The 19,714-nt window shown below is 25.9% G+C and overlaps 3 protein-coding genes across 3 annotated transcripts; 2 read left to right on the plus strand and 1 right to left on the minus strand.

Annotated features, from left to right (window-relative positions):
- Window positions 1-6,724: 6,724 nt before the first annotated feature.
- On the minus strand, window positions 6,725-11,679 carry phtf (putative homeodomain transcription factor). The gene is made up of 15 exons (XM_011500238.1): window positions 11,170-11,679; window positions 10,549-10,688; window positions 10,247-10,458; window positions 9,897-10,080; window positions 9,498-9,740; window positions 9,229-9,423; window positions 8,977-9,041; window positions 8,659-8,825; window positions 8,458-8,591; window positions 7,921-8,224; window positions 7,614-7,842; window positions 7,332-7,427; window positions 7,117-7,260; window positions 6,949-7,044; window positions 6,725-6,874 (listed from the first exon to the last, which is right to left on the minus strand). The coding sequence occupies exons 1-15, from the start codon at window positions 11,193-11,195 to the stop codon at window positions 6,725-6,727; spliced, it is 2,385 nt and encodes a 794-aa protein (XP_011498540.1). The 5' UTR covers window positions 11,196-11,679.
- A 1,452-nt stretch (window positions 11,680-13,131) lies between these two features.
- On the plus strand, window positions 13,132-15,414 carry Edem1 (ER degradation-enhancing alpha-mannosidase-like protein 2). The gene is made up of 2 exons (XM_011500120.1): window positions 13,132-14,473; window positions 14,658-15,414. Exons 1-2 carry the CDS (start codon window positions 13,132-13,134, stop codon window positions 15,380-15,382), a joined length of 2,067 nt encoding a protein of 688 aa, XP_011498422.1. The 3' UTR covers window positions 15,383-15,414.
- A 1,261-nt stretch (window positions 15,415-16,675) lies between these two features.
- On the plus strand, window positions 16,676-19,200 carry LOC105362640 (uncharacterized). Its single transcript, XM_011500121.1, has 3 exons — window positions 16,676-16,811; window positions 17,283-18,563; window positions 18,718-19,200. The coding sequence occupies exons 1-3, from the start codon at window positions 16,778-16,780 to the stop codon at window positions 19,083-19,085; spliced, it is 1,683 nt and encodes a 560-aa protein (XP_011498423.1). The 5' UTR covers window positions 16,676-16,777; the 3' UTR covers window positions 19,086-19,200.
- The last annotated feature ends 514 nt before the right edge of the window (window positions 19,201-19,714 follow it).

Here is a 19,714-nt window from a genome sequence, read left to right on the forward strand (position 1 = left end):
ATTTTTTTTTTTCATCACAATTGTATTCATTAATAAGAAATTTTTTTTTTTTTTTTTTTTATCCTCTTTTCGACAAATTTTTCATAATTCATAATTCAGAAACTGTTTTGTGTATGGATTAATCGACGATTTCGTGAAACAACATTGTTGAACTTCTGTAGCGTATATTTTCTACAATATTTAATTTTTATTTTCATAATTCTTAATTATAAACTATCGTCCTAACTAAATTTCATTCCAATACGTTCTTACATCAATTACGATTTATAATTTCTTAGTAAATCAACCGAATACGTAGATTTATCAAGTTCTAATTTTACAGCATTATCGTAATTATAAAAATTGACTATTTAAAACTATTGGATTCGCCTCGAATTATTATTAATTAATACAATATAATAATAATAAATTGGAAAACAAAAATTGAAATTGGAATTTTTATTACAAGATTTTATTCATAAATCATGTGTGAAATATAAATTCGAACAAGTTCAAACACATTATATCAATTTTTTACATTATATTGATATAATTACCGTACAATGTGATTATATTGTTCATTATAAATTAATACCAATTGTTGATTAATAAATCATATTATTCTTGTGGAAATTCATATTCTATGATTATATAATACAAAATAATTTTTTAATACTCTATTGAGAGGGTCCTGTAATGAATATATGTAATACATTGTTTACCTTCACTAATGTAATGTAATTCACATACCTCGAGCTACTTTTCATAAAAGCAATTTGCCATTTTTCGATATATCTTTATATTTCAAAAATATAATAAAAAACTATAAAAATTTCCAAATAAGAATGAAACTAAAAATGAATAAATGACGAATAAAAATCAGGAGTAGCAGTAACAACATTTACGTTGTTATACAATCATATTAAATATTTTTCATTTGGTAAAATTCGCGAACATAGCTCATTGTTCAAGTAAATATAAATTATTTCATCATAATCTACACTTATGATTTATTTGTAGAAATACAAGTGTTTATTGCAAGAAAATAGTGCTTAAGAAAGTGTCTCAATTACATTTCAGCTACTTTTATATGAATTAAATATAATCAATGATATCTCTGTAACTGTATAATCTACTATAAAACTATTATTACACGATTACTTTTACTTGTCTTACGCGATATTGTGATTTCAAATTATAGACGATAAACAATAATCTGTTCCACTTTAGAAACAAATAATAATAAAGATTTGTTAATTTGACATTTAAATTTTTATAAGCTTTTATTAAATTACGAAAAATGATTTATTTTATAATTATATAATTGATGGCGTTATAATTGATTTAAAAAAAATTTTAATAAGGGCAGTAAATATATGCATAATCGTTCACACGCCGCCGTACAAATTATTTAATAGATATATTTGCGTGCGCGTGTGTGTACGTGTCTGCCTGTGTGCGCGCGTTTGTGCGTGTATGTTTATAAGTAAGCATACACAAATATACATGACCACTTAATTTTTTTCATGTTTATTACAAATACATATTTAGTTGAATTTAAAAATTAATGATTATCTCAAACATCTTTTTACACTGATTTTTTACAATGTTTAAGAAAAAAGTTGCTTTGAAAACATGGATCTTCACTTATATTTTATTTCTTAAAAGTCAATAATATTAATCTGAACAACATTAATAAAAATAACAACTTTTATCAGTTTTAATAAACTCGTGTAATTTAATTCCTATAACTCTTATTGAGAATTTTTGAATTTGTGAATTTTTTTACACTATCGCTTACACTACTATTTTAATAACTATATTATTAATAGCATTTATTTAATAATAAGAATGGCGATTAGTTAATATATGCCGTACATAATATACGATAAATATTGTATTTTTAATAGGCTGAACTTAATATGAATTAAAATTATTTGTTATTTTATGTGCATTGAATAAATTTCATAATTTTGAAATATATACTCTTTGCTGGTGAATGTATTAGTTATTCACGGATATTATATTGCTATGAGAATATATTCGACATTGTAAAAACAAAAGTGAAATATATTCTCCGAGTTGAGAAATTTTCCCCCGCTCAGGCTAATATGGAAATTATGCTAATATTTGAAGTATTTCGAGATAGTCGTGAGACATTAGCTTTTTCATACCAGTGAATTCGCCTTCAGAATAAAAGCTCTTAATTTAACTAAAGCTACCATAAGTTATATTTTTGAACGATTGTGACTTAGTTGTCGCTGTCTTATATTTTGGATTAAGGGTCGTTTATACAACTCTATTTATACAACTACCTTCACCCCATTTTAAAATCTTTCTAGCATAAGCATTATGAAATCAAATTTAAAAGTGTACTCTCTCTCTCTCTCTCTCTCTCTCTCTCTTTCTTTCTGTCTCTCTCTCTCTCTCTTCGATATCACATTACATCACGTTCCAGATAAAAAATATATGGACAGAAAAGTTTTCGCGGTAGGTAGCACTGGACGGTATTATTTTTTAATCTTTTCAACTATCAATACTATGGTCAAATTTAAAAAAATACTCGCATCTCTTACGATAATAATGATCACCGTATGTGCTATCCATTTACTTATTCCTATGTAGATCATCGACTTATTATTATTATTAATTACATCATCATGTAATTAATATCTATTAAAATTTAAAGCCAACTGCTCAAAATATGAACCTCGATGGCTAAAAATTTCTCCATCTTCAATCATGAATGATATATATTCAGAAATTTAGCTGGCAAACCTTCTGAACTTGGAGCTTTTGTTTTTACTTCATATTGATACTGCAGTATTAAAGAGTTTTTTTACCTTGATAGAAATTCAAGATTGTCAGATATGTGAACGAATTGATATCGATAATTTCTTTCATCTTAATTATTATTATTATTCCAAGCAAAAATTGATTATCCCAGCCCTACTGTCACTTGAAATTCACCTTTCTCCCAGTCCTTTATAATTCCCAACTGACCTTGATCTTTATTATCATATCTGTATCGCTTTATATTTAGCTACCAATAAGATTGTCGCGCAGTCTCAATTTTCCACCCTCCGTGCATGCCCAACGGCAAAGTATCTCCTTCACCTATTACGATGCAGGATATCTTTTGTCACTACTTTTGTTCATCGATATTACGAAATATTTCCCAACCAGTCTTCGGGAATATCGCGTACCGAATATTTGATAATTATGGCGCAAGTATTTTCCCGAGAAGAGTTTTGTCGAGGGTAGCTTTCGACTAAACTCTCTTCCTATTTCAATTTCTCTGGTGTGTTTTTTCAAATATAGATTATTTTTTAAAATCACATTATTATGATTATGAGTATTGTTATTAATACTAATGTTAATGTGAAAAAATTAGATGTAAACGATAGCATATGATAGTACTTTCATAAAAGTTATTAAAGGATTGCCTACTGTTTTATTTTGAGCAATTAAAAAAATTGTTGATAAATTTTAAATATTTTATCAATTTCATAAACAAACTTAATCAATCAATTATTAAGAGACAAATAGATAAAAATCTAAATATATCAAAATATTGTCTAGAGAGTTTATTTATTTTAGTCATTAATGCTTTAATATTACGAAACTACCATATAAATTATACCATAATTATGCGAATTAAAATTATTACTTTTTTTTTATAATACATTCGTGACTGACACGCGTGACGATGACTAATCAGTAATTAGAATTAAAAATTTCAAGTTAGAACTAATTAAGTGAAACTTGAAAATTTCTATAATTCTTGTCATTTCAAATATAAACTTTTAAGTCATTTACAAACAATTTTTAACGTACAATAATAGAAATAAAAGAAGTATTATTTAAATGATATTATTTTTATTATACCAAATACTTTTAAATTTCATAATTTTTTTTCTTTTTTCTTTTTAATATCTCATAAACAGTATGCACATAAGCATTCAAACATTAATAATTTTCATAACTTGGTAAACAAAAAAAAAAAAAAAAATTTGCGTACTCATTATCATAGCTATGATAGAAACGACATTGTTAAATTTTTCATCATATTACTCATCTCTTTTACATTTAACATTTTACATTAATTTTCATTCTAATCGTATAAAGAAGTAATTCATTTTGTAGGCGAACAATTGAAAAACAAAAAAAACAAAAAAAAAACTATTATTATAATACTACTATTTTAGATGCACCATAACAATTATATTTTTATCATGTCAATAATAATGTTCAATATAATGATACTTTTAACTAACTTTTTCAACTTTCTTCGAAATGGCAACATTGTAACACTAATTGCCTTATGTTCACTATGATCATTATAACACAAAGTGCATTTACACACATTTCACCAGTTTATTTCGTGATAAGTCTACTCGTGTGCCTTTGCCTTTCTCTAGGCGCTCCTGCTCCGGTCACGCAAGCTTAAGCTACGATTTGCTGGAGAGAATAATTTTTCTTTACAACTAAATGGCTCTAAATGTCATTGGTCTTGGTGATGCTGAAAATAATCGAATACTCCTCATACAGCGGGTAGCAAGTCGATAATAAGTCAATAATTTACGTAATAATTGTAGTTAGATTCGCGTCTAAACGCGCTTTTGCAATTAAATATACAGATGCGCGCCCGTACGAATCCCTTCGCACATTTTCGCCTTTTCGTTTTCGATTTATTTTAGATTAAAAATTACACAAGTACGAAAAGTTCGCTTTTCCGTTAAAAGCTTACTAGAGAATAATAAATTTCTCGATATATTCAGTCAAAAAATGTATCGCAATTGCACACAAATGACAATTTACACCTCCGTAATAATGTACTTTTAATAAATGATTATATAATATAATTATGTTTTAAATAATATTAAAAATGTCATGACAAATAAGACGCAAAAAATAAAATATCAAAGAAATTTATTGCATTTATTTTTCTTTTACTACAGAAATTAAGAGAGCAAAAGAGTTTCATTTACAGATAATACAAATATAAATATTTTTATAAAGAATAGTAAATATATCGATATCTTTACAATATATACATTTATACAGAGAAGATATATTATTTTTCATAACAACTAATGTTTTTCTTATAAATTGATAATTTAATTATTTATTAAATATAATCATCGAAACACAATTGTATTTTATAAAAAAGAAAAATACGATATTTAACAATTTTAATATATAAAATTAACTATTAAAAATATTACAAGTATTTATTATTGTAATTAATAATTAAGGTTAAAGCTTAATTTAAACAATATTTTAAATAGATTATCATACAGATTTCAGTATATTAGTTCAAATACATTATGTCGACGATAGCACTATAAATAATTTTAATGCATTAAAATATATAATTTGAAAACTTGACTAGCTTATACGTATATATTATCTATTATATATCAATAAAATATCATATAAAATCAAAATAAAGTGTAAAATTATGTTAATCCATTGATTTATAACATGGAATAGAACATATAATATACAATATAGAATATAATATAAAACAAAAATTTTTTAAACAATAATTATGTTTCAAATATTGTTATGAAAAATATTGTAATTTGACATAGCTAAATAATGAAGAATAACTGGTTTTTTTTTTTTTTTTTTTTTTTTTTTTTTTTTTTCCATTAATTAAGACTGATAAATTAATATAGGTTTCAATATTGTTGTTTTACTAGTATTTTTCAATATTTTTATATTTTATAATAATTCCAGTCAATCAAGTCATTAGAATTTCTATACTAAATTATAAATTATTGTTAAAGTTATTTCCGTTAAACCCTATTATTTTCGTTTATACTTTAACAGCTAATTATTATTATTTTTGTTTTCTTTTAATGTCTGTAACATAATTATTTTATAATAATTCATTTCATTAATTTATTATATTAACTTTTTTCTTTTTAGACTATATCAGCTCTTCCAATAGATTTGAAATTATAATAAAGAGCGAAATATAATATAGAAAATTTTTTTTTTTCAAAATATTGAAAAAAAAAATACAAATATTTAAAGGTATGGTAACTTAGATAATATTACGTTAACTAATTATTAAAATAAATGTATCTTAATTAAAGTACACAAATTTTTGAAAATATTATATCCCTTTACGAGTAAGTTATATATGTCTGTATAAATACTTTTTTTATATTGTTTTGGTTAATTTTTCATTGTTGTGATAGAATGATAAGCCTTTGTTATGATAAAATTGATATTTATAAATTAATATTTTAAAAATATATTAATAATTAATGTTTTATATAAAAAAAAAAAAAAAAAAAAAAAAAAAAAAAAAAAAAAAAAGATATGTACACTATTTATGTAAAAATAGTAATTCAGTATTTCGATATAAATTATATTACACAGCTATCACAAGTAAATACTTAATGATATTAATATAACTATATGGTATTACGATTTTATATAAAAGTTTAAGCTACACGAAATTTATTTAGTTTTTATTATTTATTAACTTTTATTTTTTATTAAGATCAAAATATTATGAACTCTAGTTCAGTATTTTAATTTGTAGATGATAAAGTGTCGTGTGTGATATATAGAATATTAATCTTTTGTGTTTTAAAATGTATATTTATGGTGCTGAAAATGAATATTACCTTGAACAATTTAATTTATAAGTAAATATGCGTTTTCTTTCTTTTAATTCCAAACTTTTAAAATATTAAATACCATTGTTAATAACAATGAAAATTGTTCACTTAATTTTGATTTTATGAAGTTTCAATTTAAAGCCAAGTAATTCTGAAAGAACTCCAGATAAAGCAGATAACAATACAACTTTTGTAATTGTATACAAATATGGATTTGCTGATAAACCAGAAATTTTAAATGGACTTTCAAGCTCCTGCAAATAGAATAGTATATGATATGAGAAAGCCTGTTTTTAAAATAAAATGCATAATAAACCTTTAATATTACTTTAATTAAATCAGCTGCTAATTTTAGAACACTATTAGCAACCATGAGTTCGTCTTTTTTATGAGGTTTTTGTTCAATTTGTAAATAAAGATTTATCTGCAAAAAAATTAAATATTATTAATTTGAATATTATGAAAGGATCCGAAATACATAAATAAATAAGTGTACCTGTTCGGTAATCAAAATGGAAATGTTTCTATATTTTTTATTAATTTTTGTGCCGAGTGTCATAAATCTTAAAATAAATATACCGAGTGCGAAGCTCCAAAATAAAGCCTCAATGTTATAATGACAGTGTAAACTATCAAGGTCCTAATAAATATATTGTATTAAAAAATATTAGAATATATGTTATCAAATTGATAATTAACATTCAAACTTACTTTTATTAATTCTAATGAAACAAATGATAATAAAGCTAAGGTAATCATAAATACTGAAGATACAATAACATCGACAGATCTTTGTGGGCCTCTTCTCTAAAATTGTATAAAAAAAAAAAAATAATACCAATATATTTATAATATTTTACATTTAAAAATCATATGTTTTCAAAAAGTTTTAAATAATTTTTATACGTAATTTTACACGATAAAAATACTTAATAAAACATTAATGAAATTCTTCATAAAATTTAATTATAAAGAATGAATCACTATTATTACCTTTAAATATGATCTAATACTGAGCCACGTTTTTATATTCCTAACTTTATTTAATCGGAAATGTGGTAAATCAGATTTTCTTGCTCGTCTAGATGATGTTAAGTGTGAAAAAAATTTTGCATAGAGCAATCGCTGTTTATATGTTCTTTCAGCTACTACCAATAGAAAAAATAATAAACATGCTAAAACAAGTCGTTCAAGTGCCGATGATAAAATCATTGTTCGATCCCTGTACATGTGAAAAAAATTGAGAAAATTTAATTTGCTACCGATATTACGAATAACAATACAATATCCATAAACATACAATAACGATGATCCAAATGCAATGTTAAGTATTTTGCAAATCAAATCCGAGAATGTTTCTGAAGTAACTAACGATAATTCAGTATTTATTGAGGAACTATTATTAACAAAATCCACTCCAAAATGATCACTCAAACGTCTCAGACAAGGCACCAAAGATAACACAATAGCAAGAATAAATCCACTATAAAAATAATCCATACTTTCAGGCATTGACTCTACTCTTGCAATTATTGCTGAACTAATATCGAACACTGAAAGTTCAGCTTTCTTTACATCTCGATGGGTCCATATTGTGCACGATACTATAATAAATATAAGTCATATGCTTTATATTATTATTTCAGTAGCTACTTTTTTTCAATTAATAATATTTTTTATCAATGAGAATTGGTAAGTAAGAAAAAACTAAATTATATCTAATGTTCAGATAGATAGTCAGATAGAAATCAATAAGGAATAAACTAATAATTAAATATTAATGAGTTGTAAGATTAAATATTACTTTAAAGGCTGCATAGAATAGAGTAATACTAACCTCGATCAGATGAAGTATAATTTGAATTTAAAATAGTTGAAGAAGGTAATTCGAATTCCCATGAAAACGGATGTTCTATATACTCTCCATTTGCATCAGCTTCACTATGACGATCTGATTCTTCAATTTCAGAACTAGAGCCAATAATGGGATTTATTATTTAATTTTATCGAAAAATTTTACAAAGATATACTTACATACCTATAACTACATTCGTCACTGTTTGTCGTAACTCCCATCCATTCTGTAGCTGAAGTCGTTGCCTCGATCAAATGGTTTGTAATTGTTTCTTCGCATTCTCCTTCCTCTTCGCTTGCACTCTCTTTTCTATCATCCCTTGAACTTTGAATTGAAAGACGATTGCTGTCCTATAATTTGGTTTATATATAATAATTATTGGAGAAATTATGTGATACTTTCAGTTCACAAATTGAATGGAAGTATAAGATCGTGACATATTTTAATTCCAATTTATTCTAAATAATTTTGAATCATTGAGTATTTTTAACAGTAACTTACTGGGCTATCACATTCATCTTCTTCGCTATCGTGAAATTCTTCGCGTTTTACCGATACTTCAGGTGCTGCATGCAAAGCAGAAAACGATGATTATGTCATTTTGCCTTTTTAACAAAGATTACATTATATTAACAGTTTTCTATTTTTCTTTTAAATTAAATTATTTTGATGATATTATCCATATTAATATTTATGAAAAATTTCTTTTTTAATAAGATATATTATGTTATATTCTTTTTAAGTTGTACAAACCAGTCAGATCACAATGAGAATGTTCTTGTGCCGTTGCTTCGTTCTCAGTCACTTCTTTCTCTTTATTTTCTATTTTCATTTGATCGCGATCGTTATCACTTGAAACATTACCATTTAAACTCTCAAAGCCATCATCATCTTGATGATGAACGACGTCATCATTCTCCTGATTGCTTTCCAAATTAACTACGGAAACTATAAGTAATTACAATTTATGACAAATAATATACATTTAAATAATTATATTAAATATAATTATTAATAAATACCTAGTTCTTCTATTTCTTCCAATTTTTCAGCTTCAATAAAATGTTGAAGACTCGTTATTGAATTTTGTCTACTATCACTTAGCGATGTATTAAATTCTAATATTTGATCCGATGTACTGGCTATCGGAGATGTTTCGATAATTATTTTTTTAGCAAATCTAACCGAAGGAGATACTTCAGTTTCTAGCACATTTGTTTTCTCTAATGTTGAATTTTGAGCAGCTTTAGACTCTTTATTGTCGACTACAATTTATAAAATTTTGAATATCGTAATTAGTTTTATTCTAAATGATTTATTTTATCTGAACTTTGTTAATATAGCTAATTCTTTTAAATTCACTGAGTTCAAGCAATAATCAAGTAATAATAGTCTAATAAAATATTTTAGTATTTACGTACAAATATTTCTTCTTGTTCTCGTTTTATTAGCACGTGATCGACCATGTCTAGAATGACGAATTCGTTGTCTTTCATATTTTTTGGATATTAGCGGAGCACAGTTTGTAGAAACAATTTGTGAATGCACCATGCATAACGTTAGCATCATAACTCCAGGTATTAACACTTCTGACATTGAAACAATCTAGGAAAAACCCATTACTTATTCATCAATGTTTGTATTATTAAGATATTATTTGTATTATTTTTAATAGCACATTGTATTTTTAACTTTATTGTTTATTTACTTTGGTATATAGCTGATTTGTTGTAGCTGCAAATTGTTGTTATTATAATTTTTAAATTCTTACCTCGGATTCAATTTCTTTAAGGAAATGATTAAAATATATATAAATATTCAATATTTGAAGTCCATAAAGAAGTAAAAAGAATATGTAAATGCGGGGACTTGTTTGTTGAATCCACCAATGCGCATTAAATGGTAAAAATAGTAACCTCTGAATGGCAAGATAAATAATCGTACCAAGTCTGTGCTTTGGTTTAGCTTTTGGAAAAGACGAGCCTGTTAAATAACACAATTAAATATTCTAAGCTTGAATAAATTATTAATTTAAAATGTATAATTAATGTGTCAATGGATAATATAAATTACCTCTAACAAGATCAACATCGATAAATTCTGTTTTGAGTTTTGCCGTTCTCATGGGAACATGAGTGAAACCATAAAATATTTTTTGTTCTATTGTTTTTTCCCATTGCTGCTTATCGTACGTGCCAATTTTTTTTTGATACCTAAAAGAACGTTAGATGAGCGTGGATAGGATACATATACATATATTTTGTATTTAAAATTTTGTATTAAAAAATCCAATTTACACACACACACACACACACACACACATATATATATATATATATATATATATATTATATGTTTAATATATTTCATTTAATACAGAGCCAAAAATTATCAAGAAATATTTGAAATTTTAAAAGAATTTGTTCGAATGGGTGAAAACTTTAAATTGAAGAATATTAAAATTATTGAAAATACAGTTTCTCGTTTATATAATTTGATCACATTAATATAATATTGTTTAATACAACTCAACTTAATAATGATTGCAAATGAATTAAATGCAACGAATTTATCATTGTAAGTTTATTTTTATTTTATATAAAAAAACATTAGGTCCAAAATTACAAGAGATAAAAGTGGAAGAAATGAAAGTAGAAAAATTTATGTAAAACGAATGGTTCATTGACATCTTACCAATAAACAAGATTGTTGAATGTCATTTTACGGTTTTCTTCAGCGCGAAAACTTCAAAATTCTTTGCTCCTCTAGCTGTTTATACTGCAGGGATTGCGGCAAATTGTTGCTAGTCTGATTAATTGTGGTCAATAAGAAACTGTTCATCTTACGAGATGCTTTTGGCATTCCAAAAATTTAGTTTATTTTTATTTGCTCATCACCGGACATACTCGAACATTTGAATTTTGAAAATCCCCCCATCCCTACGGTCAAGGCTAATTCGTTAACCTACAATACCATTTTTACTAAGAATTTAGCAACAATGTAAAATCTTACTTGCATATGCAAATATACAAATATTATAAATTTATTTCATCGGCCTGTCAATGATTTACCCAGCGGTATACTACGGACTGACGTAGCTGCCGTCAGTTCGATATTAAACGATTCAATACTTGTAGATTCTTTACTCTTTTCAGAGCGTAAATTCTCTGGAGAAAGGATTTTAGGACATTTGCCACGTCTGCGCAATCGATCGACCAACATAGGATTTAATACCTTAATTCAGCAGTCAAATACCACATCGCTAACTTTATGCATACGCGCATCCACGCGTCCACGCATTATACACGCGCTCATATACGCACACATAGGCATAGCATATGGATTCGGAATGAGGAGATTTGTAATTTACGTGATGTAGTAAGTAAGATACTTGCAAGGCATGCAAGGCTACGGTTTAAGAAAATCAATAAGACTTTGGCATTTAAAGCACCAATTCTTATAATATATATATATATATATATATATATATATATATATATATATATATATATATATGTTACTGGCTTTTCAATGTCAATTTTTATATTATAAAATACTTTATATATATATATATATATATATATATTATTTTTAATTCGTTTAGCGGTTACACGCTAGCATTTACAATATATATTTATATATTTGATTTTGTTGTTGGGTGGAAAAAAATTGTTGTAGACGTTATATTAATTAAATAAAATATAGGAATGATGTAATATTGACGGAAGAGATTGTGATAATATATATGCGACGAAAATCATTCCTATCAATGAAATAAAGAAATAAAGAAATATATAATTCGAGTAAGTTTCTTTTGTTTTTCTTTTGTTTTTTTTGTTTTTATACCTAATAATTCGAGCGAGTATTATGTAAATATAATAGAAATGAAGTAAGCATTTTGCTTTATTTACATGTGTATTATCTCGAGATTTAGTAAAAAAAAAAAAAAAATACCGGTTTGTGTATCGATAGAACAAATCCATATTGAGTACTTGAATTTGTATCGAAGACATAAATGGAAACCAGGTAGAGAACGTAGATTATTTTTATAAAAAAGTTTACAAGTAATTAATATTAATCAAAGACATTTATTTACGTTTAAATGAAGTTGAGTATTGGTGATTCCAATTTTCTAATTTTTTTTATATTGCAAGACCAGGTGTTAACTACGACAAAAGACGCCTAAAGCCATCGAAATGTAACAAATACTCATCTAAGATTTTTATTACTAATATAAAAAATATGTTGGTGTCGCATTTTGGTAGAGAGGGGAGAGTCGCAGTTTTTTTTTTTTATGTTTTTATGTCTGAAATAATGAAATAATATTAGCCTTAACGATCAATGAAAATAATCATAAAATTTTCTAAATTTAAAAAATTTTCCTTTATTTGTTATTGATCTATTGAATAATAAGCTTATTAAATATCACATGGTATATTAAATTGTTAGTAAAGTTAATTTTACTACGTTACGATTTATTTATTTTATTTTTATTTCAGATGTTCAAATTCAAATGGAATTTAAGAGAAAAATCCTATAATTCATTTGCTTATTTGTAAAAAGTAAAGTATAAAACATTCAATTTATCAGTGTAATTTTAATATTTTATTATAGTATAATATTGCAATTTAACAAATATAATATATATGTTACAGAATGTTGATTATATTTGTATTTTTTATTGTGTTAAGATGTGCATTTTTAATTTGTGGCGTGCCCCAAAGGTACGAAAAAAAAGACTTACTTAAGCTACGCGAGGAAACTCATGCAATGTTTGATCATGCTTATTCGAGTTACTTAAAGTACGCTTATCCCTATGATGAACTCCGTTCGTTGAGTTGCGACGGCTTTGATACATGGGGCAGTTTCTCATTGACCCTTATCGATGCTTTAGACACATTAGCTGTAATGGGAAATTTTACAGAATTTCGCAGGGTAGCGGAAATTATTGCATCGAGGACAGACTTTGAAGCTAATATTAATGTGTCCGTTTTTGAAACAAATATTAGAGTGGTCGGTGGTTTATTAAGTGCACATTTGCTTTCAAGGAAAGCTGGTATGCAGTTAGAGCCTGGTTGGCCATGTAATGGCCCGTTACTTCGTCTTGCCGAAGATATGGCTAAAAGATTGATCATTGCGTTCGATACTCCGACTGGAATGCCATATGGAACTGTGAATTTAAAATATGGAGTTCCTCAGGGTGAAACAAGTATTACCTGTACGGCTGGGATTGGTACGTTTATTTTGGAATTTGGCACCTTGTCAAGATTAACCGGCGATCCTTTGTACGAGGAAGTTGCCATGAATGCAATGAAAGCTCTCCATTATTATAAATCCAATATTGGCTTAGTTGGAAATCATGTAGATGTTTTAACAGGCCATTGGACAGCTCAAGATTCTGGAATAGGGGCTGGTGTTGATTCTTACTTTGAATACTTAGCGAAAGGAACTTTATTATTTCAGGATCCCTCTTTAGCCGCTATTTTTCATGAACATAAAGCAGCCATTGAAAAGTATATTAGAAAAGAGGACTGGCACCTTTGGGTTTCTATGACAAAAGGTCAAGTTACTCTCCCAGTCTTTCAATCGCTCGATGCCTATTGGCCAGGCGTTTTAAGTCTCTTTGGCGAAGTTGGCGATGCCATGAAATCGATCCATAATTATCACAAAGTTTGGAAACAGTTTGGTTTTACTCCAGAATTTTATAATATTCCTCAAGGTGAAGCTGGAACCAACAGAGAAGGGTATCCGTTAAGACCAGAATTGATAGAATCTGTTATGTATCTTTATAGGGCCACTAGCGATCCATATTTAATTCAAGTGGGAATCGATGTCTTAAGAAGTTTGCAACATAGTGCAAAGACCACTTGTGGTTACGCTACAATTAACGATGTTAGAGATCATCGCAAAGCCGATAGAATGGAATCTTTTTTTCTCGCAGAAACAACAAAATATCTTTATTTGCTTTTTGATCCAGATAATTTCATTCATAATACAGGTATAAATACATAAATACATCATTTTTGTAAATAAATATTTATTGCATTAAGATGTACTATTTCTCAAAAACATGTTTTAAGGAATTTAAACATTTATTTTCCATAAAAGGATATACGATAAATTTTTAGCTACTATACTACTATTATACTATTAAAATATATTAATGTATGCTTATTTTATAGGGGAACATGGAGATGTTATTCAAACCCCATGGGGCCAGTGCATTGTAGATGCTGGGGGTTACATATTTAATACAGAAGCTCATCCAATTGATCCTGGGGCATTATACTGTTGTCAACATCCACATTATTTATTTGCGCAAAAGACATCAAAAATACATAAATTTTTTGCTGTAAACGATAGAAGAAGCGAACATACAACTAACATAAAACTTTTTGAAGACGATATTGACTTGAGAGAAGAAAACAATAAAACTATTAAGATCGCAAAGCTGTCCGATATTAAAAAAAGTGAAATAAGTGATATTATCAATGATCAAAAGTTAATAAATTATTCCGATGAAAATTCTATAAAAAATCAAGAAACTATTCTTGAAACAAATGGATCAGTAGACTTAAATAATGGTAAAGTTCAAGTAATAGCTCCTCCAAGTGCAATTTATAAAGCAGACGATAGTGAAAATGTGGAAACACTTGTAACATCGTCCGGGACAAGAGAAGAATTTCAATCTTCTAACGATGGCAGATTGAAGAAAAATGAAACTACAAAATATATCGAAGCTACCTCAAAAAGGAAGATGTACTTTGATCCACAAGTTATGTTAGAAAAAATAAGGAATGATAATTTGTATCCATCCAACGTTACAGCAAAAGAAGATTTTCAATTATTAAGCTGTCAATCGCAGCCGTTTCTTCAACGCTTATCTATTATAGGAGAAGTTTTCTAAGTTAAAAAAATTTTTTTATCAAAAAAATTAAATAGAAGCACTTCTATTTTTATATACTGAAATTATAAAATATTTTATATACACTTCTATGGATTTTTCTTAATACAGTAAGAAAGCATTAATTGCAATCGTTCAACTTATTAATGGTATAAAATGAACATCGAATCTAATTTAAAATTTTTAATCTGTTTAACTTCTGTCATTTATTAATAATTCATTTATTATAATATAGATGTACTAAATAAAATAGTTTAATTGAATATTTAAAATTTATGTATAAATGTACATATATCGTTATTTTAATTAAGCAATTGTAAAATTCACTTGATATCAAATGTGCAATGTGAAAGAATAGATAGTCATAAATATAAATTAAACCAATTGTAGATTTATAAACTTTATATAATTGTATTTTTCCAATTTATGTAAATTAATTTTCAATGGACAATCTTATTGCGTAATTTAAATAATAAACTATTGTCAAAATATCATTTATATTACTTACTGTATTATTGATTTAAATACATTAATAATTAAGCTATGCAATTTACTATTTTAATTTCGCTAATACGAATAATTGTTATAAATTTTATCCAACACGGCATTCATGAGTAATTATTTATTTTTGCTGAAATGTTGAATTTAATTTCTTTTACATGCGGACTCAAAAGTCGTATGTTTGCATTTATGCACTTGTGCATGCAAATACGCACGCATGTGCTTATGTAAAATTGTACATTATGCTTTTACGAATCAAAATTTTTTTTCATTAATAGCTTAAATAAATTTAAGCAAAAATTCTTAAGAAAGATCGTGCATTTAATATTTTCCATATAAATATATTATTGGGTAATGAAAATAATTTTCTTTTACACAGTTGGCACTATATATATCTCCTATCCCCACACGATAAAAGTTCGAAAATGACCGTTTTGATTTAAACGTTAGCTATGTTTTGTTTTTATCCTCTTTCTTTCTTTAACGCATTTTTGAACAGAGAAGGTGTAATTTTATATATTATGCCGTGAATCTAATGTTACTATTTCTTAAATCATGGAACTTAATCGAGAGACCAGCATTTTTAATTAATTGATTTAAACACAAGTCTTAGGCATAGGGCATAATAATCTGTAATATTATTCGGTGGTTATAAGATGTTTTTGTGCTTTTAACAGCCCTTTATATTTTACAGTGTTAAATGATTTCAAGTGCATATATTAATGCTTATATTAATATATATATATATATATATATATATGCATACACATCTATGTATATATGTGTATATATATCGTTTACAAATCCCAAAGCAAAATGATTGAAATGCAACTGCAATAGTTAAATGTAATGGAAATTGCGTTTTAGTCAGTTTTGTTATATGTATTATTAAGTACTATGAATCGTGAAAAACAAAATTTGGATACAAAACGTAAGTAAATCATAAAATTAGAATATAGTATATTCGTTTGTTTTACTATGAATCTTTTCTTTATTATATAAACATTAAGCAATTCTCTAAATAAAATTAGAAAAAATATATACAATTGTGTATCATTTAAATAATTATGAAATGTATTTTTTTCATATTCTAGAAATAAAAATTACAAATTCTCATATCGTCTTTAAAATTAGAAGTAAAGAAATGCAAAATAAAATTAAAAATTTTTTATAGTACGTTTATAAAATATGTCTTTAATATGGAAACAAAATGCTAATTAAATTTGTTTGAATTCTGTCATTTATCAATGAAATATTTCATAAAATCATTTAAAAAGAACAAAACCCCGTAGACAATAATTTTGTTTATATATTCAAATTACAAAATTCGTATAAACTATTATAAGAGCAGATGATATAATAATATGATAGTTATATATAATTAAAGTTAAAATGTTTCTAGGCTCTGTAATTAAAGGTAAAAATTGCCCTTCCACTGGTTCATCAGATTATACTTCTTGCTCTGATAATCCTATTGAAAATGTGAGCTTAAAGAAAGAAAACTTAAATGATTCATTGCAGTCTGTAATATTAGCAGGCCAAATACAATCGTGTTATCAAAAAGAAACGACATTAGAAGAATCAGTAGTTTTGAATGTACCAAATAATCACATAAGTATTGATAGTAATTTTTCAGTAAATGTTTTAGATCAAAATTTAGATGTTTTTATGGATAACAGCGATGTTTTTATGGATTGTACCGATGTATGTCCAATTGATTCAAACGACAATGATAGCACTAAATACTTACAATTTGAATCAGCATCAAAATTATCAAAGACCAAGTCAAACAATTCATTTTATAGTAATTATTTAAATACAAATAAATTAAATGATACTATTGAAATACATGAATCTAATGATTCATTATTATTTCCAATAAAACCACATAATGAAAACGATCGACTTATAACTATTATAGAAGAATCGGAAGTAGCACGTGCAACTAATTCATGTAAAATGAATAAGTCTCACATAAATCTGAAAGATAATGTGAAAGATAGGGACGTAGAAATACCTACGCATTGCAAAACTTCGGATAATATTGATAACGCTAATAAATATTGTACGAAGAGAGTTTTATTTACAAATGATAATAATAAAAAATATGGAAAACTTAATAAACTAAAAGAAAGAAAGAAAGAAACGTGCTCTAATATGAAAGTTATTAAAGATAAATCCTATGTACAGAATAAAGGAGATATTAATGAGATTTGCAATAATCATAATACAACAGAATCGTTTGTATTATGGGAAAAAGCTTGTAAGACATCGGATAAATTGCTTCCGAGGAGAAGTCATTCATTTTCGGAATTGAATTTCATTGCTGAAAATTATACGGGAGATGATGAATACTCGACAAGTTTTAAAACTCTTGATAATACATACATGTCTGATATTGGATTTGATCCAAATGATAAAAGTTTATTCCAAAAAAAATATTCCAGATATAGAAGTCAGTCTTGTGATAGTCTTTTGAGAGAAGTTAAACATTTACCTCATATTTTGTATGACAGATTTTTAAAGTGTTTAGCAAAAGAAATTGAAATGATTAGAAGGCAAAATATTATATGTACATGCCCAAATTTAAATCAAAAACATTCAAACAAAGAAAATAGCGGAAGAAATTCAAGATCTAATATGATTACTCCAATGATTAAAATTTCAAATGAAAAAGTTGAAAGTAAGTTTTAATTTTAGAAAAATATAACTATTAAGCACTAACGTTATTTAATTTTACATAATTTACTTCATTCGCTGACTTTACAATATTATATTAAAATTTAACAAAATTTCTAATAAAAAAAAATTTTATTCGCTTTACTTTATTTTTATAGAAACTAAATCTTCATTTAAATCCTCACCAGTAAAACTAGTGACAAATACAAATCACAGTAAATTATCCGTAGAAAAGTTGAAAAATCTATCCCAAGATCTTCGCAAGTTAAGCGCAAAATCTATAAATAAAATACCAACTACACCAACAAAGAAGTATAATATGAGTAAATTATCACCGGAGCCTTTAAAAAATCTACCTCAAGATGTACACAAACTAAGTCCAAAGCCTTTAAATAAAACACCAACTACACCATCTAAGAAACGTGGATTATATTCTTGGCAAAAAGAAATAGTTTCACCAGTTGGCGAGTACATAAGAGGTAAAAGGCAAAGTCCTTTTAAAACTTCTCCAAATAAGAAGAAATAAAAAATTAATTTAATTTTGTTAGTAGTACAAATACAAAGTGATAAAATGTGCAAGCTAATATTTTATATTTTTAATTATTCGTTTTTCTATTTTAACCAAATTTTATAGTTTATGCCCGCCGTTTCTTTTTGTTTTTATTATCTTAAACATATTTTTATATTACCAGCTAGATACAACATATTAGCAAGAATATATTTTTCTATAAAAGTTGTAATAGATTGTAAGATAATTAAAATCAGAATATATTAGTGATAAGTATTGGAAGCTATAAATTTAGTAATAGAATTTATAGATTTTCAAATTAAATATAATATTCAGTTTTACTTAAATTAAAAACTGTTTCAAAACATAAGGATTCTTATGTGTACTTATTAATCGATAATTCTAAATAAAAAAATATCCTTTTTGAAAGTTGAAAGCAAGAAAAAGTTGTCTAATTTATAATTTTTATAATTAACTTATAATCATATAAATAATATTCCTATATCTTGTTAAAGATTCAAACAAATTACTTATTAAAGGTAAAATATTATTTTCTTTTTAATTCTTTACAAGATTAGGATTCATTAAAATAAAATGTATTTGAAATGCATGTTCAACCACTGTATTTTTATAGAAAATTTATATAT

Source organism: Ceratosolen solmsi, unplaced genomic scaffold (genome assembly GCF_000503995.2).
Source record: "Ceratosolen solmsi marchali unplaced genomic scaffold, CerSol_1.0 scaffold41, whole genome shotgun sequence".
Taxonomy (NCBI): Eukaryota; Metazoa; Arthropoda; class Insecta; order Hymenoptera; family Agaonidae; genus Ceratosolen; species Ceratosolen solmsi.